The sequence below is a fragment of the Akebia trifoliata genome, chromosome 4 (assembly GCF_017979445.1).
Source record: "Akebia trifoliata isolate Shusen 1 chromosome 4, ASM1797944v1, whole genome shotgun sequence".
Lineage (NCBI taxonomy): Eukaryota > Viridiplantae > Streptophyta > Magnoliopsida > Ranunculales > Lardizabalaceae > Akebia > Akebia trifoliata.
In genome coordinates, this window is record NC_141378.1 from 27,930,304 (window position 1) to 27,951,736 (window position 21,433).

Genomic DNA, 21,433 nt, shown 5'->3' on the forward strand with positions numbered 1-21,433 from the left:
TAAGACTAGATGAATTTTTTTTTTTAAATTTTATTATTATTATTTTCAATTAAAAAACCTATTAGAGAAGAATGAGGTCAAGGAAGATGTCATTAATTTGAAAAGATATAAGGCTGACGAAGGGTACGTGTAAATCAGGACTCCAAAATTATTATTAGAAATGAAAAAAATAAAATAAATACAAAACGTGCTATTTTTTTTTTTTTTCACTTTTGATTACAAAAGAGATCCCCGTCGCCATCAAATAACATTTAAAACGAAGTGACACGGCAACGTGCCATGTGAGGAAGAGGAGACACGAAGACCTCTTTAACTTTGGTGTCTCCGCCTCCCCTCCATTAAATCTATCCATCTCTCTCTCTGTCTCTAAAAAAAGCCCTAACCTTCTCCACCACAAAAAATTATTCCCGAAATTGAAAGTTTCTCAGACACAAACGAACAAGTAACCTTAATTTATACACTTGTTTTCCATTCTCGATTTCCTCCTCTGAAAACCCAAACATTTTTGCTCCTGAAAAACCCTAATTTCTTTTCAATTGGAGCTTATTCTTTCTCCAATTACTCAAATTACTTGCATGTTCTTCTTCTAAAATGGCGGGAATTTCAAATCTTCGGGTGTGTGGAAGCGGGAAAACTTCGATTACTGGATTTTCTTCAGTTCCCGCCATCAATGGGATGACGAAAACAAGAGTTTCGATGCCTTTCAAGGTACCAACAACAACATTAGCTATGGCTCATGGGGGCATGTGTTTCTATGGTTGAATTGTCCTTGGGATTCGTTCCACACGAATCTCGAGGTCATGACAGCAATATTTTCCTTAAAATTAAAAAAAAAAAAAAAATTCAAATTCAAAGATCAAAACACCCCTAACTGACATTCTGCATAAACGGTTTCACGGATAGGACGCAGTTTATTTATTTTTATTAATAATAAATTTGGCAAAATACCCCTGATCATGTCTGCTTCATTCATGCCATATTATAGTAATTTTCAGAAATATTTAGAAATTCTTATTTGCAGTATTGGTGTCAATTTCAAACCCAGACAGAGGTCCATAAGGTTTGATGATGGTCTTCGAGATTCACGACACAAGAATCATGATATTGTTGGTTGGACTTGGCGTGAGACAATAATTCATAATCTTTCAAAATAGCAACCAAACCCATTTCTGTAAGAGTGTAAGTAAGATTACCAACAATGCTGCTGGACCATGAAGTTACCGTAACCACTTGTGGGTCAGACCATAGATTCATTGCATCACAAGGTGTTATTGTTGATAAGTTTTCTCCTTTATAAATCTCATTGTCTACTCTAGGGAGCGGTACACAATTCTCCTTCATTATATTGATGATCACCTATACTCTTAGAAGACCTTCTTGCACCTTAAACCAAAAAAAAAAATCATCTCTTATCTTCCAATTCACTATAATGAAATTGGTCGTATTGTTTACTCCCCAACATAAACCGTCACATCTATTTTGACCCCACAAATGGATCTTTGCAACCTTTTCCTTGGGCTGAAAGTTGTGACTTGCATTTATGAACACCTGTAGGATGTACTAGTGGGTGTACACCGTGAAATTGTGAAATATAAGGAAGATGGGTCAGTGGTAATTGCCAAAGGATACAATCAAGCATATGAAATTCATTTTTAAAAGGGATGGTAGGTCATTTCTATTGAGAATCTTAAGAGGAGCCAACTTGATTTATGGATTGAGTCTCGCAACAAACGTGAAAAATCCAGTTTTGCTCTACCAACTTATATTAAAAAGTAATAATCTTATATTGTTCCTGATCCTTGAAGAACTAGGGCTAAAGTATTTGATAGTAATCTAAATCTTCTCACATAGACCTTCCCTTGGCTGAAGATTAGCATATTCTCTCTTAATGGGTGCACTTGTGCAATATTCTTCTATTGAGAGTACTTTTGGGCAACAAAATTCTCAGATCTCCTTAGCAGTACGAAGAAATAGGAACCCACAACGAGATTACGTGGAATGCAAAAACCAGGATATAACTGTAGGATGGTGAATTTTCCATCTATTATATGTCTTCAGATTCATTCGGTTCTATGGTACAGTTAGTCATATATCCCAACCTCTGTCATTGATATACAGATTGGCTGATTGAGCCCATTGCAAGTAATTCTTACCGACTAACTTTACTGTCATAATTTGCATAAGTGGATTTTCCATATGAATTACTAGAAATGTTTTTTGAACTATTGGAAGTAGAAATAGTTACTTTCCAATAAGAAATCCAACAAATCTGGCAAAAACAGGCCTAAGCAACTTTTCCAATCCTCTTCAAGCATTGTTCACATTTCTATTCATGTTTTGTTCACAGTTGCTGTTCGCTTTCTGTTCACAGTAATTAGAAAGTGGAAACACACTCATCAATGCATCAAATAACATCCAAATTATACAAACTCAGTCTCTAATTGTTCAAAATTTGACATAAGTTAAAACTTATTGGCTTGAACCGCCAAAAAATACCCCATGGATCGCAACCATCTGATGAATTTGAAATTGGTTTTTTTTGTCTTGCCTCTTTTGGACACTCAAAAGTCCATCATGATGGAGTTGAAAATTTTCAAAAACCCAAAATGTTGAGATATCTAACCCTAGGTTAAAACTTACTGGTTTGAAACACCAACAAAAAAGACCCCATAATCATAGTCATCAGACGAATTCAATTTTTTTTTCTCACCTCTTTCAGACACTAAAAAACCCATCAAGATGGAGTTGGAAAATTTGAAAACCAGAATATTAAGATTTCTGGCTCGAGGTATTTTTTTTTCAAACTAGGTTTTTTGCTCATCCGTAGAATACTGATGTCAACCTTATAACGGTTGATGTCAGCATCTTAAAAGCTTCTCTATTGGTTCTTTGTTTTGTTACTGTTCTTGATCATCTAGGATTTTGATACCAAATGGAAAAGTAAGATTAGAAACAGAAAATAAGATAGAAAAAATGATAGAAGGAGAGAAGATAGACATGGAGGAGTAAAAAGGGAGATTCCTTATTGTGTAGCATGACTTGTAAATTCTCTTATTGATATCTCCCATGACTTTATCTAGTACTTTGCTCCATACTACTGCTTTGGGTCTCGACTTCCCTATTTCTCTTCACAAGGGAGTTTGTGTGTTACCACTTACCCCTTTGTCATGCGTGTAATCGGAGTGTCTCTTTCTTACCCAACTTTTCTCTTTGTTATTGAGATTTTTCTTATTCCTCGTATTGTCCTTGTTTGCCTCCGGATCCTGTTTGGAAAGCTGCTATAATGGAGGAAATGGCTGCTCATTAGGGTAATCATACTTGAAATATGGTCTCTTCCTACTAAGGAAAAAATAGTTGATTTTGATGCATCTTACTATGAGACATGATTTTGATATCAATATAGCAAGATGTAAAGGCCCACCTAGTTGCATGCAGGTTCTCCCTAACTTATGGTCTTTGATTATGATGCCGCATTTGCTTTTGTGGCTAATTTGACTTTTGTTTGTGTTTTAATCTCTCTTGGTACCAATAAAAAATTGACCGCTTTATTAGGTAGACATGAAGAATTCCTTATGACATTGGTATATCTCATAAAATTGCTTTCTGCTTTAGGGAGAGACTACAAAAGTTTGTCATCTTTGGAAGTCTATATGTAGTTTGCAGTAGTGATGTAGAACATTCATGTAAGTCAAATGATGTAGGACATTTACAATTCTAGTTTGAGTGTTAGTAGTTTTTTAATTCTAGTAGGATTTTAATTTCTAGTTCTAGCAGTATTTCTATAGTTATGTTAGGAATATGATTCCTTGTTAGTTTCTAATTTGTTTTAAAATTCGTTTTTATTATTTAGTTTGTAATTAGAAGTGCTTATAAATATCCAAATTGAGTTACAATAGGATTCGAAAGTTGATATTATATTATAGATAGGTTAAGATTGTTAATTTTTAGTATTTTAGTAGGATTCGTATTTGTTATGATGGAGTTATCTATATAAGGAGCTCCAAATCCGAAAATTGATAATTATCAATCAATAATCAATAAATAAATTTCGATTTTTTAAAAAAGGTTTCAGACCTTTTCCTCTTGTAGATTCTTGTAATCTTATTGGTTGAAGACGATGATATTTTTCTTTGTTCATAATCGTGATTTACTTCACGCTCCGCTATGTCAATCGGTATCAGAGCGAGAGTTCCTCGTTCCTATGAAAACTAAAGACGGATCAAGTTCGAAAAATCTTATGGATGATGCTCCATATCATCGAGTCATAACCATAGCAATCTTTAGTTCCTTCCAACGAGACTCAACGATCGTTGCAAACTATGCATACCGCAATTGAGCAGTTGTCTCAGGCTTTGCATATGAATCAAATCCAAGGTAATGAATGAATCATACCTAATAATAGAGATCAATATGTTCAAAGCCCTAGGGTTATGAACATTTGTAGGCGAGCCCATGAAGGTGAGTCTAGTGATGAAGAAATTGATGATATAATACATGAACATGGTGAACGAAGGGGTGCAATGCAAGATCGAGATTTTCGTATTAAGGTTGATCTTCTTAATTTTAATGGTCAACTTCATATAGAGGATTTCCTCGACTATCTTTTGGAGGTGGAATGTTTTTTTAATTACATAGATATTGCGAAAGAAAATAAAGTTAAGCTTGTAGCTTATAAGCTTAAAGGAGGAACTTCAGCTTGGTGGGAGTAGTTGCAGTTGTTATGAACATGACAAGTCAAAGCCCCAATCCGAACTTGGCAGAGAATGAAGCAACTATTAAGGGCATGTTTCCTCCCTATGGACTATGATCAGGTACTATTCCAACAATACCAAAATTGTCGTCAAAGAAATCGCTCAATATGAGACTATGTTTTTGAGTTCTTTCAACTGTCAGTCTGTAATGATTTTGCTGAGACAAGTATCTAGGTTTTTGGGTAGATTGCATGTGGCCATCCAAGAAAGGGTTTTGTTACAGCCTGTTTACACTCTAAATGATGTAGTTCAGTTAACAACAAGAGTTGAAACTCAATTGGATTGTCCAGGTTGGCAGAATTAGTCCTTTGGGAAGATTGTTACCACTACAACAAGTTCAAATGGGAGCTCGGGAGTCTTATGTCGTTTGCTATCACTTGGGGGGATGGAAAGAGCGGAACAGTAAGGTCTTAGAGGGGAAGGAGAACTCCGTGGAGGATTTAATCAAGTTGATTTTGTATTTGCTTTTCTTTTCGTGTAAAATGTTTAGAGAAGCAAGAGGGATCTTCTTTGAGGATCTTATTTTTAGGTGGGATTTGGTTTGTAACGTAACAAGTGGTGACTAGTTCTTTTGTTAGCTGGTGGTGGTATTTTAATTTGCTTGTAGTTCCTACCGCTTATCTCAACCAGCTTTTTATTAATACAATTTCTCTTTACTTAGCAAAAAAAAAGTTTTTTCTTAGTCGTGAGGTTGCTCTTTGCAGGAAAGGATTTTTTTTTTTTTTGTCTTCAAGAAAATATGCTGTTGACTTTCTTCGTGATATTGATATGATTGAGTGCAAATTGTCTTCTTTTCCAATGGATCTTAATCACCCTCGTCTTGATAATGCATATGATCTCTCTAATCCCCAGGAATACTAACACCTTGTGGGTTGTTTAGTTTATCTTACTCTCACTCAGTCAGTTATTACATCTGTCGTCAGCTTGTTTAACCAGTTTATGCACGCTCCTTTTTCCACCCATCTTGCGGTTGTTTATTGTATTCTTTGATATTAAATCTAGCCCCAACTGTGGACTTGTGTATTGCTCTCATGGTCACCTTGTTATATTAGGATATGTCGATGTGGATTGGGTAGGATCTAGTACTAATCGCCGCAACATCTATGGATAGTTTCCTTTCTTGGGGGAAACTTGATTGCTTGGGACCCCCCACCCCCCTCCCTTGTCGCTCAATCTTGTGCTAACGCTGAGTATTGAGCCTTTGCACATGGCATGTGTGAGCTTTTATGGCTCTTTCCTAATGACGATCTGATGCGCTACATTGTGACAATAAAGCTGCTGAGAAAATTGCGTCTGGTTCAATCTTACATGAGTGAACCAAACATAAATAAGTAGACTGCACTTTGTTAAGGAAATTTTTTGGCTCTTTGGTCCTTCAACATGTTTCCCCTCCACAACAACTCGCCAATGTATTCACTAAGGATATTGGACTTGTCCTTCTTTGTTACATTGCTGTAAAGTTAGGCATGTTTGATATTTATACTCTAGCTTGAGGGGGAGTGTTACTAGTATTGTGTTTTGATGTTAGTGCCCTTTTTGGTATTTTCCTCATTAGTGAGGATATTATAGATCTCTTTTTTGTCCCCTAATATAAGGCAAGTGGGTTTCCTTTTTCTCCTAAGCCCTTAGCATATTCTTCTTTTTCTTTTTATTATTATCTTCTCCCACACATCTTCTTGTTTATTTCTCATCCCATCACCTATCTTTGTTAGTAACATCTTCTCCAAATATCAGAAGAGCGCTTTGATGCTGATTGAAAGCTCTAAAATGAAGTTAGAAAAGCTGAGGGGATGTAGATTAGTTAGTGTAAAAAACAAAAAAATTGATTGAGATTGTTTGGTTATGTATGTTGACCTGCTGGGAAGAAGCGCTTTGGTGCAGGTTGAAGGCTATAAATTGAAGCCAGAAGGCCAAATTGGATGTGGATGAAGTTGTAAGAAAAGTTTGAGTAAGAAACGATTCCATGTAGAATTGAATAAAGGTACTGGGTTCACGTTTTTGACCACAAATAGTTGGGATAAGGCAATGTCAATGATTTAAGAGGATTACATAAATTTCGTCTTTTTTACGCTAGAAATGTGTTTAACTTAGGATTCAGAAGTTTCTTTGGGTTGAATCTGATCCTGTATCTTATGCAAGGACATGCCCAGTTGCGTGGCCCTATCATATTAAGGGTTTGTGTGTGTACGTGCATTGCATTTATGCTGTTTGGTTGAGGTTCAGATATTTCCTATAAGGTGGTTGGGCTTCCATTTTTGTCTCTTTGGATGGTATGTTCTCGAGAGGAGTGGATAGAATTAAGAAGTAAATATATTTCTAAAGACTTTCGGTGAGAACAGAAAATGAATATATGTCGATGAGGAAGAGAGAACCAAGCCTTGTTATCTTGTATGCGTTCATTCATTTTTATAGGACCCATACATCTCCTTTCTTCTATGTTACACCGAAACTCCATTAAAAAGTTTTTTCATCTGTTAGATCCTATAACCCTTTTTTAAGCATAATAACATGATGATCCACCAGAAAAATTAAAAAGGGGATACTTATTAGGCTAAATATGATGACTTAGAAACAATGAGGGGTTGGTGAGATGGCCAGGACCACGCCTCAGGAAGCGGGGGTCTTGAGTTCGATTCTCCCCCGAGATTTATCCCAGTACAACTGGTACGTGTGGAACGGGTGGCAGGTGTGCTCCTTGGGATTAGTCAGGTGCTCTAAGAGGCCCGAATACAGAAGGTATCAAAAAAAAAAAAAAACACGAAGACTTAGATTGACTATTCAGGTTCAATTTTTTCACTAATTGTTGGAGACTCAAATGATGGATGAGCATTAAAATCTTGTCTCGAGGCAATGTTTTTCTAGGAGAAAAATTGAGACAAACGCAACTGCAACATTCCCTTAACCTTGAATATTTTGGGGTCAATGTTTTGTTTTGGTCTCGGTCCAAACTGGAATTTCCACTAAAACATCCCAAAATGGAATGAAACTTTGAACCGTGAGCATCAAATAACTTATATTTTGTTCTATATCTCCAGGAATCTTAGAACTTTTGCTTCACTGAATTATGTTCAAGATTACACAGGATTATATGTCAAAAATACTTTTTTGACACTCTGTATCCCTATGTCTCTTATGTATGATATTATAAATATTGCAATATGCAATGAATTTTGGAAAACTGACAAAAATTTAATCAAGGTTTTGATTGGACGATCATACCTCCATTTCATGGGTGTCTTGCACATGTTCTGACTGGGCACTTTGATAAAAGAAACTGGCCATATTATCTCACAGAGGACTTTCTGTTATTAAGAGCTAATTTGAGCAAAAATATTGTGTTATGTGTTACAGATGGTTTTTGGGTTGTTTCTTCATTGTTCTTCTGTTTTGGTCTATAGGATGATATGTTCGGCATCTGTCGATTTTCTCTACCTAACTCAAGGAAGACATCTCATCAGATTGCTCGACCCAGTATTCGTATGGCTTTAGTAGATGAGAGGCTTGCACGTGGTCGGGATGGGGCTGGTCAATCTGAAATTTTGGTGATTAAAAACTGCTCATTATGTATTGATTTAATTAAAATATTATTTAGTTCGTAAAAAGCAAAAGTTGTAAGGCATGGGAAAATTTATTCTGGTGAGAATATTGTGTTATCAATATTATATATGAACAGACATTTGTTCAACAGTATTTGTTTTCTCCTTTTTTACTTCCTAGTTTTTTGTTCTTTTACAGGCCTATGATCTTGTTCAAGGAGCACTTGTAAGTTCATCTATTCTTTGTATTGCTCTTAGTTTATAGGCTGCTGATTGGTCTCATAGTATTATTTTCATTGATATTAATCTGATTGTGATTACTTCGATATGTACACATCACTCAGTTCTAGAAGAGTGCCTCCTTATTTTTAACCAAAGTATTAAATTTCTTGTTCAGTGACTATTTTGGGCAGTTTGGAAATGGAAACATTTCAATCAGTGTGGAAGCAAATACAATTTTCATGATGGAAATGTTGTGAAAGTGGTGGAAATATTGAGAAACTTTTTATTGAAACTGTAGGAAATGATAAAATAGGCAAGAAAACAAACCTATAAGTCATCTCACTACAATAGACAACTATATGCAGTGAAAATAAATTTGCTGCTTATAAAAAAATTTACATGCTTTTATGAACGTGCTAACATTCTTAGAATAATAAAAAATGATCTATAGTTATCAAACTAGTTATTTTTACTAATCTATGTAATAAAACAGGACGGTTGCCCCCCCTCTTGTTTCAATCTTTATTCCCCCATAAAGAGGGGTTGAGATTTAATCTTGCAACTAATCTCGAGGACAACTTTCAACTTATTGCCTTTTCTCTTCTGCCCTTCCAATACCTCTCCAATTTTATATATTACCTTTCCACCTCTCCCTCTTTTCCAACGATACCCATCTAAGTTTATTGTCTTTCCTTTTCTACCTTCTTAACCCCAAAGAGGATGCTCACACTGGTAGGCACGAGCAAACTCTAGTGAATGAATATTATACGTAATTTATACATCCTTTCTATGAAACAATTAGACTTTTTGTTATTTCATAAATTTTATCGATATCTTTTTTTTTTTCAAAATAAAATATTTCAATTGAATTTTAATATTCATCGAAATATTTCCGTTAAATTTTTACATTTTATACCTGCAATTTGATAATTTTGTTTGAAATTTACTATTCACTAAAATATTTTGCAAAATAAACTGTGATTTATACAGAAAATGTATACAAACAGAAACTTTCGATTAGATTTTGTGTAAATGAAAATATTTTCGTATTTTTTTGTGAAATATGTCAAAATTTAATATCATGTTTGTAACTGAGACACATAGCTACAAAATAGACAACTGTCATGAAAAGTAAACCCAATGGAAAAGTGGGGCCTAGATTCTATTATCTGCCTTTGCCATTTAATTTTCCAGGTTGCAATTTTTCCTCAATCATCATATGTTATGGGCCGAAGTGTGTATTCATGACTTGTGGAAATCCATGACTAGGGGCCTTAAACATCAAACCATGGGAATTTATATGGTAATTCAAGAAAAGTCTGCACAAAAGATCCCGAAGGAATTATCTATGAAGAATGTAATTCGAGAACCACTCCAAACTATATTAAATCCCAAATATTCATTAACTCTGTTCCTATATTTGGAAAGATTTCTAGTAGTCTTGGGCAAACTCATTTTTTTGTCAAATAGGCAACGGCGAACTTTTAATTGAATTAGAGAGGGTTGTCGGTTACATTAAATCAGCACATGTAAAAGTCTGATAAATCTCTCAAAAAACGAGGTTCTTTTCTTCACTATATTACCAGAAAGGTGAGTACACATATTTTTCTTTTAACTTATAATTTTGACTTGTGAGATTACCAAACTTGCTAAAGAAAATAATATTCTAATGTGATTATTAGAAACTACTTTATGAACATTAAAGCCTATAAACTTAAAAGTGGCATAAATAGTAGTTCGTGAATGTTACACAGCTCTAGGCTTGGTTTCTCTGATAGCCATCCACTATCCTTTTTCTTGATGCTCGTCCTCATCTTTTGTTGGGTGGTAGATATGCTTGGGAGGCTAATTGCTGTGGTGGAGAACAGTTATAGGCAAGATTCGTTGGAAGATAAGAGATTATGAGAGGGCACTAGGGATGGAAGGTTCACAGTCAAATCTTTGTATGAGGGTATTACCTCAGGGAGTGCAGCCACTTTCCCTCACTCATTTGTTTGGGGTGCTAAGATTCCTGTTAAGATTTCTTTTTTCCTTTGGTTGGCAGCTTTGCGGAGGCTCACAACGTTGGATCAGTTAATTAAAAGAGCGTTCATTTCTTCGAATCAGTGTTGTATGTGCGGTTCGCAGGCGGAAACAGTGGATCATCTTTTCATTCATTGCAGGGTGGCTCATCACATTTGGTCGCATTTCTTGTCTTTATTTGGGTTAGTGGGTTGTTTTCCTCGCTCCGTCAAGTCAATTTTGGAAGCTTGGATGTCTTGGGGAGGTTCATTTTTGTTTTCGAAGCGGATTTTTGGTTCTTAGCTCCATTTGCAATCTGTTGGGGTATTTGGAAAGAATGTAACCGGTCCATTTTTGAAGGGAAAATTTCTACGGTGGAAGGATTAGTTCTTTCTATTTTGGAGTTTATGTTCTCTTGGTGCAAACTTTATAAGGAATTCAAGGGGATTTTCTTTGAAGATTTTGTCGTGCGTTGGGATAGGGTGTGTTCTTTGTCGTGAGAGCTTCTTGTCAGTCGGGCGTCGTTGTTATTTATCGTGTCTTGCCTTTTGTTTTGTTTCTTCTCTTTATATTGGGTGGGTTCCCTCGACCCCTCTCGTTTTTTTTTCTTCTCAATAAATTTATCTTTATCGATAAAAAAAAAAAAAAAAAATCTTTCGTTGACTCCTATAACTGCTAACTCCTAATATTAAAACTATGTGTTGAAAGGTATACTATTATCAGCATCCGTGGAAGTCTGCTTTGGTTGAATATATGAGCTTAGTACTATTCCCTTAATAGCTTAAGCTATTTTGATTGCTTGAGCATATTTTTGTGGTTTTAGAATGCTCACGGGTATCATCACTGATGAAATTCAAGCAAGTTATGGTTATAATTTTTTACCAAGAAAATTATGGTTGTAATTTTTATCCGTTACGATATCATATGTCTAACTAGTTGTTGTTGTTTGAGAATCAAGAATTGACTCATTTTGAAATTGTGCTAATATTGCAAAATAGATTCTTTGAAAGTTACCTCAGAGAATGTGAAAATGATTGCTATTCTTGAATATATGTATTTATTTCGTAAAGTTAACCTGATTTGGCCATGAGAAAAAGATAATATTTGTAGTTATGGTTGAAGGTACTTTAGGAAATATTATGACTTAGGTTTAGATATGTTGTGTGTTGGTTTGAATTTCATTACTTTATTTTTTTTACTTCGTACTTGATTAAATGTAAAAAATGAACGTGGGCTAACTAAGATTTGGCACAGGTTAGATGGAATTCTGTTGTGGACAAGTCAGTTCCTGATCCACCAACTGCGGTTCTTCTGCATGGTATTCTTGGTGGCAGGAAAAATTGGGGTGGGTATTCTATTGTTCGTTGTTTCATTTGGACTATTTCTCAATAAGTTCATACCTTCATATTTTGTATACAGATGTTTGAAATATGAAATTCATGATTATTATTGAGTGCACAGGAAGGGGTTCCTTTTTCTATTGCTTTTTTCTTATTAGGAAAAAAGGATCGAGTACTTTTCAATAGAATATTCTCATCTTTGGTCAAATCTCCATTATGACGCGCTCATGTGGAATTGTGTTTCATCAATCTGAATCATCTTCATCAAAGCCTTATCTAAATTTTTTGTGGTGGCTACTTGGTCAAGCTAAATACACCTTCAAATTTAGTTGGCAAGCTTGTTAAATTGTATACCTTTTTTTTTTTTTTGTTGAGTATTTTAGAAACCTATTAAATTGGTGATATTAGGTTTACCCCCTTGCAAAATGCAAGATTGGGTTTATTGACCGAAAGGTCAACATCGGTTTTTTCTTGATGAGCTAACAATGAAATTTTGAATTTTTTCCAAATTTTGATTTAGTAATTTAAGCATTTGAAGAGCATTTTGAAAAAATTCAAAATTCTACCATTAAATGATCAAGAAAACAAAACGTTGACTTACGGTCAAGGGGGGTAAACCTAATCCTACATTTTGCAAGGGGGTAAGCTTAATATCACCAATTTGACAAGGGGTTATTTTTAAAATATCCTTTTATTTATAAGTAGATAATTTATTAAAGAAAAGAAAAGGGGTTGATCGGGGGTCGATCGACCCACCTAGGTTACAAAGCAAACTTATAGAACAAGAATAAAGTAAAAGATTAAAACGGTCTACAATAAAAGGAAGATAAGAAGAAGAGGAGAAAGATAGCCAAACATTACCACAGTAGGGTTTGGCTCTCTTAAATATATTAACAATACTAAAAAATAGAATAATGTGTGGGGACACACTATGGGGGCCCATATGGCTGCCGCACATAATAGAACCCCAGGGGCTGTCACATAAACAAATAGAAGCCCTAGGGGCTCTTGTACACTATCACACAAACAAATTCTGCAGAATCTGTGTATAATTCTAACACTCCCCTTCAAGCTGGAGAATACATATCAAAGTTGCCCAGCTTAATACATAAAAAAGAAAAGGTATGCGAGATGAGGGCTTAGTGAGAAAATTAGTCAACTGATTATCCGACTTCACATAGGGTGTGACAATCTGTTTACACATGAGTAAATCCTGAATAAAGTGACAATCAACTTGGATATCTTTGGTCCGCTCATGAAAGATAGGGTTGCTGACGATAAATATGACAGTCTGGTTGTCATAATACATTTGCATAGGTAGTAGAGCATCAACACCCATATCATGAAGAAGAAAATGAACTCATAACATTTCAGAAGTAGTATGGGCCATTGCATGATGTTCAGCTTTAGTACTAGAACGAGCCACAACGTTTTGTTTCTTACTACGCCAAAGATTTCTTCCAACAAATGTGCAATAATCAGAGGTGGATCGATGATCAAAATGACTCCCAACCTAGACAACATCAGAGAAGCTAGAAATAGTCAAGGAAGAGGAAGGACGGTACAAGAGACCCTTTCTAGAAGCACCCTTCAGATAGCGAAGAATAGACAGATAGCTTCCCAATTTGCCTGTCGAAGGGAATGCATAAACTGACTGATCACACTCTCACAACATAAGCAATGTCAGGACAATTAACTGTGAGATATATGAGCTAGCCAACCAACCGCCTGTACCTCCTATTATCCTAAAAAGCTTCCCCCTATTTAATATCAAGCTTGATAGAAGGATCTATGGGAGTATCAACTAGACGAGAGCCCAGAGTACCCATCTCAGATTATAAGTCTAACACATACTTGTGTTGGCACAAAGTGAGTCCATCCTTGGAACGTGCAACTTCAATCCTAAGGAAGTAACAAATTAAGCCTAAGTCCTTTGTATGAAATAGAGTACTCAAATGAATTTTCAACTGAGCAATACTAACAGAGTTACTACCAGTAATAATAATGTCATCTACATACACAATAAGAACAATAGTACTGTTGAATAATTCTATTTTAATTAGGTTTTTTAGTCTTTTTGTCCTTTTTAGTTTTTTCCACTTACTAGACTATGTAATCCCTTTAAATTTAAATTAGGGCTAATTAATTAATTAATCAATTTTAAATCCTCTCAATTCAACTTGGTTTCAAAGCCTTCATCGTCCTTTTCCCTGCGACAACCTCCGTCAATCCTCGTCTTCATTAAAATTACTTCCACTACACCTCTCGTGCTCGAAAACCATCTTACCCCTACGAGGGTTCTTCCAACTCCTTAATCGCATCATGCAATAAAGTTCTTTTTCTTCAAATCTCTATGAAGGGCTGTAGGCATCAATAGAGTTGCTGTATGGTGAGGTTGCAGTAGCAGTAGGGCTGTTGTTTGGTAACCAACAAAGGCATGCACTGTCGCAGCTGGCTGTTGAAGATCGTAGCAACAACAGAGTGCTGTCTTTTAGTAAGAATAGGTCAAGTGACACCTATTTGGCAATCGTGGAGTGTCGCATGAGAGTCGTAGCAACAACAACAGAGCCTTGTGACGAGTTTTTTTGGACAAAATAGGGTTAGGTGACACTTGTTTGTTGAAGACTAAGGCTATTTGCTAAAAATTGAGGTAGACAACTCATTGTTTGACCTCCATAGAGGCTTGCGACACAACAGGTTGCTGTTTTGAAGCCCGTGATCACAACAAGTCTGCTATTTGAGGGTGGCGACATGTTTTTTGAACATCTATGGGGCCTTGTGATCACAACAAGGTGTTGTTCTCACAGTAGTGTTGCTTTTTGGTGCCTTACGATTGTGCTAATGACTACTCGAGTCACCCACAGCTGTGTTTGATCACCTTTCATGCAACTTACGATTGTGCATTATCACCTTTAGGATGCTGCGATCATTTTCTCTTTAAAAGTCGTCCCCTCATTTTATTTGAACTCTCTTCAAACCAAAGCACACCGACTCTTTGATGGCCTTCGAGACGTCCTCTTCCTTCATCACTAGTAATAGTGATAGATCGAGTGGTCTTCCTTCTCATTCAACCGACTTTCCAAGCATTCAAATTATCGCCATGAAATTAGATGGTCCTAATTATCTTCTTTGGGTACGATCGGTTGAAATGTTCATTGGTGGAAAAAGAAGGATCGGTTACTTCACAGGGACGGACAAACAATCTGCACAGATCGACACTTCTTACTCCCACTGGTTTGCTAATGATTTTATGGTTCGTTCTTGGCTGGTTACATCTATGCAACCATATATTGTGGTTGGTTTTATGTTTTCATCGACAACAAAACAGACATAGGATTCCGCAAAGAACATTTAATCGCAACGTCAAAATAATGTCTAGATTTTTAACTTAGAGCATGAGATTTTCCGTCTTTCGCAATGTGACTCTTCAGTCACCACCTATATATCAAAGCTACGTGTTTGGTGGGAAGAGTTGACTTTCTCTTCCTCATCTTACGCCTGGAAGGACCCTCTTGATGATGCATTATATGCGTTGATTCTGGATAAGAATCAAAATTTTTAATTTCTAGCTGGCCTCCGGGATGAGTTTGAGTATGCAAGAGTTCATTTATTGGGTATGGGTCCTTTTCGTCCATACATACTGCGTATTCTTATGTCTTGGTTGATGAGAGTCATTGCGCAACTGTCTTACCTCATTCTGCAGGAGATCACTCCGCTATGCTTGCTTGCCTACTTTCTCTACAGCCTCTTTGTGGGTCTCTGCCTACCCATCAGTGACCTAAGTGTGATCATTGCGGAAAGTTGGGTCATGTATGCGTTTCATGGTCGTCCTAATCAACAACGTCAACAATCTCAACGATCTTTAGCTTATGTAGTTTCTCAATTGACTAATGATCCAACACCTCCTTCAGCTACTATTTCCTCCTCGGATTTGGTATCTCTATCCTAGGTTGAGCTTGACAAGTTTAGGAAATTCTTCAATCACATGGAGACTTCATCTCAGTCGATTTCTACTTTCGTTCATTTAGGTACCTTTACATCTGCACATAGTGTTTCTACCATTTTCTTACCATGGATCATCAATTCTAGTGCCTCAAATAATATGACTGGTACGTCTTTCTTGTTCAAAATCTATAGTGTTTGTTCTGATCAATGCAAGGTTAGCCTGGCTGATGGTTCTCTGTTTTTTATTGTTGGTCAAGGTCATTTTCCTGTTACATCTTCTTTATTCTTAACTAACACACTACGTATTCCTCAACTTACTACTAACCTTATATCTGTTAGTAGCATTACCAAAAATTTGAATTGCACTGTAATTTTTTATCCTTCATTGTGTCTTTCAGGATCTGTGGTTAAAGAGGACGATTGGCATTGGACGTGAAGTGAATGATTGTATCTCTTGGACGTACTTGTTTCACTTAACACCTATTCTGCTTCTCAACCTAGTAATAGTAGTCAGTCTAATAAGATATTTATAATGCGTTGACACTTACGCTTAGGCCATATTTCCTTTGGATATTTGAAACATATGTTCCCTACTTTATTTAATGATAACAATTATTTGATTTTTCTTGTGAAACTTGCTAATTAGCTAAATATGTACATTCTCCTTATCCTATTAGTATGAATACTACTGCACTTGTTATATTTGACCTAATTCTCTCTGATGTGTAGGGTATTTCCCTTGTCACATCTACTCTTGGTTTTCGCTATTTTGTCTTGTTCATCGATGACCATAATTGTATCACTTGGGTCTATCTTATGAAATACAAGAGTGAAGTATATGGGATCTTCAAGTAATTTCTCACTGTGCTTCATACCCAATGTGGTCGTATCGTCAAGACTTTCTGTTCTGATGATGGTACTGAGTACACCTATAGTAAGGTATTGAAAATTTGTTTAAAGTCTAGCATTGAGCATCAAATGTCCAATGTTAAGACCTTTCAACAAAATGGTCCATTAAAATGGAAAAATCGTCATATTCCGGAATTAGCTCGTGCCCTCTCTATTGACATGAACGTGCCACAATCCTATTGGCCGATGCAAGTCTTACTATTGTTTACCTTATTAATTGGACCCCCTCCCGGGTTTTTTAGTTTGCCACACCCTTCTTTCAACTCTATTTGGATCATCCCTTGTTTCCACTTCCTCCGCGTGTATTTGGGTGCTTCTGTTTTGTTCAAATTCTTGACCAAACTCGTACTAAACTTGATTCTAAGTTCGTAAAATGTATCTTTTTGGGTTATTCCTCTACCCAAAAAAGATACTGTTGTTACAATCCTCTTTTTCGACGGCGTTTAATTTCTCGGGATATTTCCTTTTTTTAGCATACCCCATATTACAATGGGTCCGTTAACATTCAATTTGAGTGGTTTTACCTAGATTCCCTTAATGATGATCCTTTCTCTTTGTTATTTCCTCTTCCTATGCCTATTCCTCCTTCTCCATCTCCTGTCAGTTCGTCACCTGTTCCATTGCAGGTTTTTTCTCGGCAGCCACGCAATACTGCCATCACTCCTATGCTAGACCAGCTCACTTTCATCTCCACCTCCTTCTGTCCCTTGTGATGATCGTCCTATTACCACTCGCAAGGGTAAGCGTACTTGTACTTATCCTATTTCTAAATATATATTTAATTCTGCCCTCTCACCCTCCTATCAGAGTTTTCTTACTTCTGTTTTCGTTGTTTCTTTTCCTAATACTGTTGTAGATGTTATTACCCATCTTGAGTAGCAAGCAACTATGATTGATGAGCTGAGTGCCCTTGAAAAGACTCAAACTTGGGAAGTTGTTCCTCTTCCACCTAGGAGGAAGGTTATAGGATGTCACTGAGTTTTCACCCTTAAGCATAATCATGATGGTTCTATTACTCGTTATAAGGCACGTCTGGTGGCAAAGGGTTATGCTCAAACTTATTGGATTGACTATCAGGAGACATTTGCTCTGGTTGTCAAGATGACCACCATTCGAGTTTTCTTTTTTGTTGCCGCTATCAGAGGGTGGTCTCTCTTTCAGTTAGATATCAAGAATGCATTTCTCAATGGTGATCTTCAGGAAAAAGTCTATATGGTTCAACCTCCTGATTTTCTCACATTTTTTTCTCCTACACATGTCTGTTGTCTTCGCCGTTCTCTTTATGGATTAAAGCAGTCTTGCGCATGGTCTGAGCGCTTTACTAAGGCAATGCATTAGTTTGGTTTCCATCAGAGTTTGACTGATCACACCCTTTTCTTGTGTCATTCCCAGGGTAAAACTATCACTTTGATTGTTTGTGTATATTATCCTTACTGGAGATGATAATGTTAGCATTACCGAGGTAAAATCTTACTTTGGACGCCAATTTGAGATTAAGGACCTTAGACATCTTCGTTATTTTCTAGGTATTTGAGGTTGCGGGGTCCCATTCCGGTATATTTATCTTTCAGCGTAAATATGTCCTTGATTTACTCAGTGACTCCGGTCAGCTTGGTTCTCGTCCCGTTGATACTTCTATTGAGTAGAATCACAGGCTGGCTGATTCTGAGGGGGAGTGTTTGTCAGATATTGGCCAGTATCAGCGTCTTGTGGGAAAATTGATCTACTTGTCTATGACTCGCCCCGACATTGCCTATGTTGTTAGTGTTGTAAGTTAGTTTATGCACTTGCTTCGAACATCTCATCTTATTACTATTACTGTATTCCTAAATATCTTAAAGGATGTCTTGGTCGATGTATTTTGTTCAGTAATCATGGTCATCTTCTCGTTGAGGTATGGACAGATGCAGATTATACTGGTTCGATGACTGATAGACGGTCCACTTCTGGGTGCTGTACTAAAGTTTTTGACAACTTGGTAACTTGGCGCAGTAAGAAGCAGGATGTAGTTTCTCGGTCCAGTGCTGAGTCAGAATACAGAGTTATGGCACTTGGAGTGTGAGTTGTAGCTCAAGATCTTACTAGCTGATTTGTGTCTTTCCGTGTCAGTCCCTTTTTCACTATATTGTGATAATAAATGAACTATTAACATAGTAGCAAATCCAGTTCAGCATGATAGAACGAAGCATATCGAAGTTGATCGACATTTCATTAGAGAAAAGATTGTTTTTGGGCAGATTTGTACTCCCTTTGTTCCTATATCTCAACAACTCGCTGATATTCTTACTAAAGGTGTTAGCAAACGGCCTTTGAAGGTCTATTGTCCAAGTTGGGCGTTGTTGATATCCATGCACCAACTTGAGGGGGAGTGTTGAATAATTATGTTTTAATTAGGTTTTTTTAGTCTTTTTGTCCTTTTTAGTCTTTTTCACTTATTAGACTATGTAATCCCTTTAAAGCCTAATTAGGGCTAATTAATTAATTAATCAATTTTAAATCCTCTCAATTCAACTAGTACTGGAGGTAGAATGTCGAGTAAATACAGAATGATCAGAAGTGGAATGTTGAAAATCATATTGAAGCACTACAGAGCTAAATTTGTCAAACCAAGGATCGTCTTAATCCCTATAACCCCTTTTCCAGCCTACACACAAGATGTTCTTTTCTTTCAACTACATAACTTGGGGGCTGATCCATATACACTTCCTCTTGTAAATCTCCATGAAGAAATGTATTTTTTATGTCTAATTGGTAAAGTGGCTAGTTAAAATGTATTGTGACAGATAGAAGAATTCTAACAGAGTTGATGCGAGCAACATGTGAACATATTTCACAGTACTCTACACCATATGTCTTTACCCTTTAACCACCAATCGATTCTTAAGGCGATCAACAGAGCCATCAGGTTGGTACTTAATTGTGTACACCCAACGACAACCAATAGTGGTCTTCCTAGAAGGAAGAGGGGTGAGATCCCACATCTGATTTTGATAAAAAGGATATGCATCTCGTCATCCATTGCAAGTTTCCATCTAGAAAAAGTCAGAGCCTAGCGATAAGTACTAGGAACAAAAATATTGAAAGAGCGAAATGTAGAGGAAAGATGATGAAAAGATACAAAATTAGAAATAGGATGGTGAGTGTAGGAACAAATACCTTTTCGCAATGCATTTGGTAGCGTAGAAGATGCAGGTTGTGTGAGAGGATGTGGAAGGTCCTTAGAAGAAGCAGAAAATGGAGGATCCTCAGGAGAGTCAGGTGATGGTTCGGCTGCGGTTGGACCGTAAGATACAATTGGACGATGCTTAGAGCATTGATAAACCTGCAAATGAGGAGGATAAGAAACTGGAAGAGGAATGGTAGGCAAAACTAACTCCCCCTGACAAGAATGAATTAGATCATAATCAAACTGACGACTCGCACTGGAAAAAAAGGATGTAGACTAAAAAAAGGTGACATCAGATCTAGTATAATATCGATGTCCTACAGGATCATTACAACGATAATTCTTTTGAGTTCGAGAATAACCCAAGAAGACACTTAGCAACTCGAGGAGACAACTTATCATGACTAGTTCCAAGAATGTGGACGGAAGGGTACACACCCAAAGACATGCGGAACAAGAGGAAAGGGCTTGGCTTTAGGATATAACAAAGAGAATGGTGTTCGGTTACCCAAAACAAGTGTAGGAATTCGATTAATGAGGTAACAAAGTAGTAAGAACACCATTGGCCCAATAAGGTTTAGGCATTGACATGTTAAACAGTAGGGTGTGAGTGATATCCAAAAGATGACATAGTTTACATTCAGTGATGCTATTCTGTTGGGACGTATGCGGGCACATGGTCTGAGGGATAATACCATGGTCTTTACAAAAATTAAGCATATAGTTTTGAGTATATTCAAGGGCATTGTTAGAATAAAATTTTTTAACATGGTGTTCAAACTGAACAAATATCTCATTATAAAAGGCTAAGAAAATTTTGGGTAATTCAGAACGGTTTTTCATTAAAAAAAGCCAAGCCATTCTAGAGTAATCATCCACAAAAAATGACAAAATAAGAAAAATCAGAAATACTATTTATTCTTTTAGGACCCCAAATGTCCGAATGGACTACATCAAAAGGACTCAATTGATGACTCTCTAGACTAGGAGGAAAACTACTTACGTTGATGTTTGATTAACTGACAAGCCTCACATTCTAAAGTTGAAATTGGACTCAACGTGGGATCAAGTTGACGCAATTTCTATGATGACGGGTGACCTAAGCAATAATGTCACTGTAAAGGAGAGTTAGGAGCACTCAGAGCAGGAATTGAGGCATCACAGTCCAGAAAATATAGCCCATTCCGTTTATGCCCCGAACCAATCACCTTATTCATCTTAAGGTCCGGAAAAGCACAAGAGGTAGGAGAAAAGGTCACAGAACAATTTAGTGATTTTATTAGCTGACTAAGAGATAAAAGATTAAAAGGAATGTCAAGAACAAATAAGCCAGTAGTAAGTTTCATTGAATTGGTAGGATGAAGATCGCTAGTGCCAAGGATAGGGCAAGAAGAAACATCAGCTAAAACAATATGAGATCTAGATGAATGAAAATTAGAAAAAATGGAGGTAGTACTAGACATGTGAGCACTAGTACCAGAGTTAATAACCCAGGAAGATGATGGGGATCGAGCAACTAAATAGGCAAAATTACGTGTATTAATCATACTTGTGGGAGCAGAT

At 36.5% G+C, this 21,433-nt stretch overlaps 1 protein-coding gene across 4 annotated transcripts in view; it reads left to right on the top strand.

Moving 5' to 3' along the window:
* The first annotated feature begins 260 nt into the window (after positions 1-260).
* LOC147404648 (alpha/beta-Hydrolases superfamily protein) overlaps positions 261-21,433 on the top strand; it is a 49,199-nt gene continuing 28,026 nt past the window's right edge. The window contains exons 1-5 of one of the 4 annotated variants that reach the window (XM_086440684.1): positions 8,180-8,293; positions 8,487-8,513; positions 10,341-10,460; positions 10,554-10,713; positions 11,770-11,855. In XM_086440684.1, the coding sequence (XP_086296810.1) occupies positions 10,622-10,713; positions 11,770-11,855 (178 nt within the window). In that variant the 5' untranslated portion in view covers positions 8,180-8,293; positions 8,487-8,513; positions 10,341-10,460; positions 10,554-10,621. Of the gene's footprint in view, positions 709-8,149; positions 8,294-8,486; positions 8,514-10,340; positions 10,461-10,553; positions 10,714-11,764; positions 11,856-21,433 lie in introns of those variants that run through there. The other 3 variants (XM_086440683.1, XM_086440680.1, XM_086440685.1) reach the window with 3 other exon arrangements.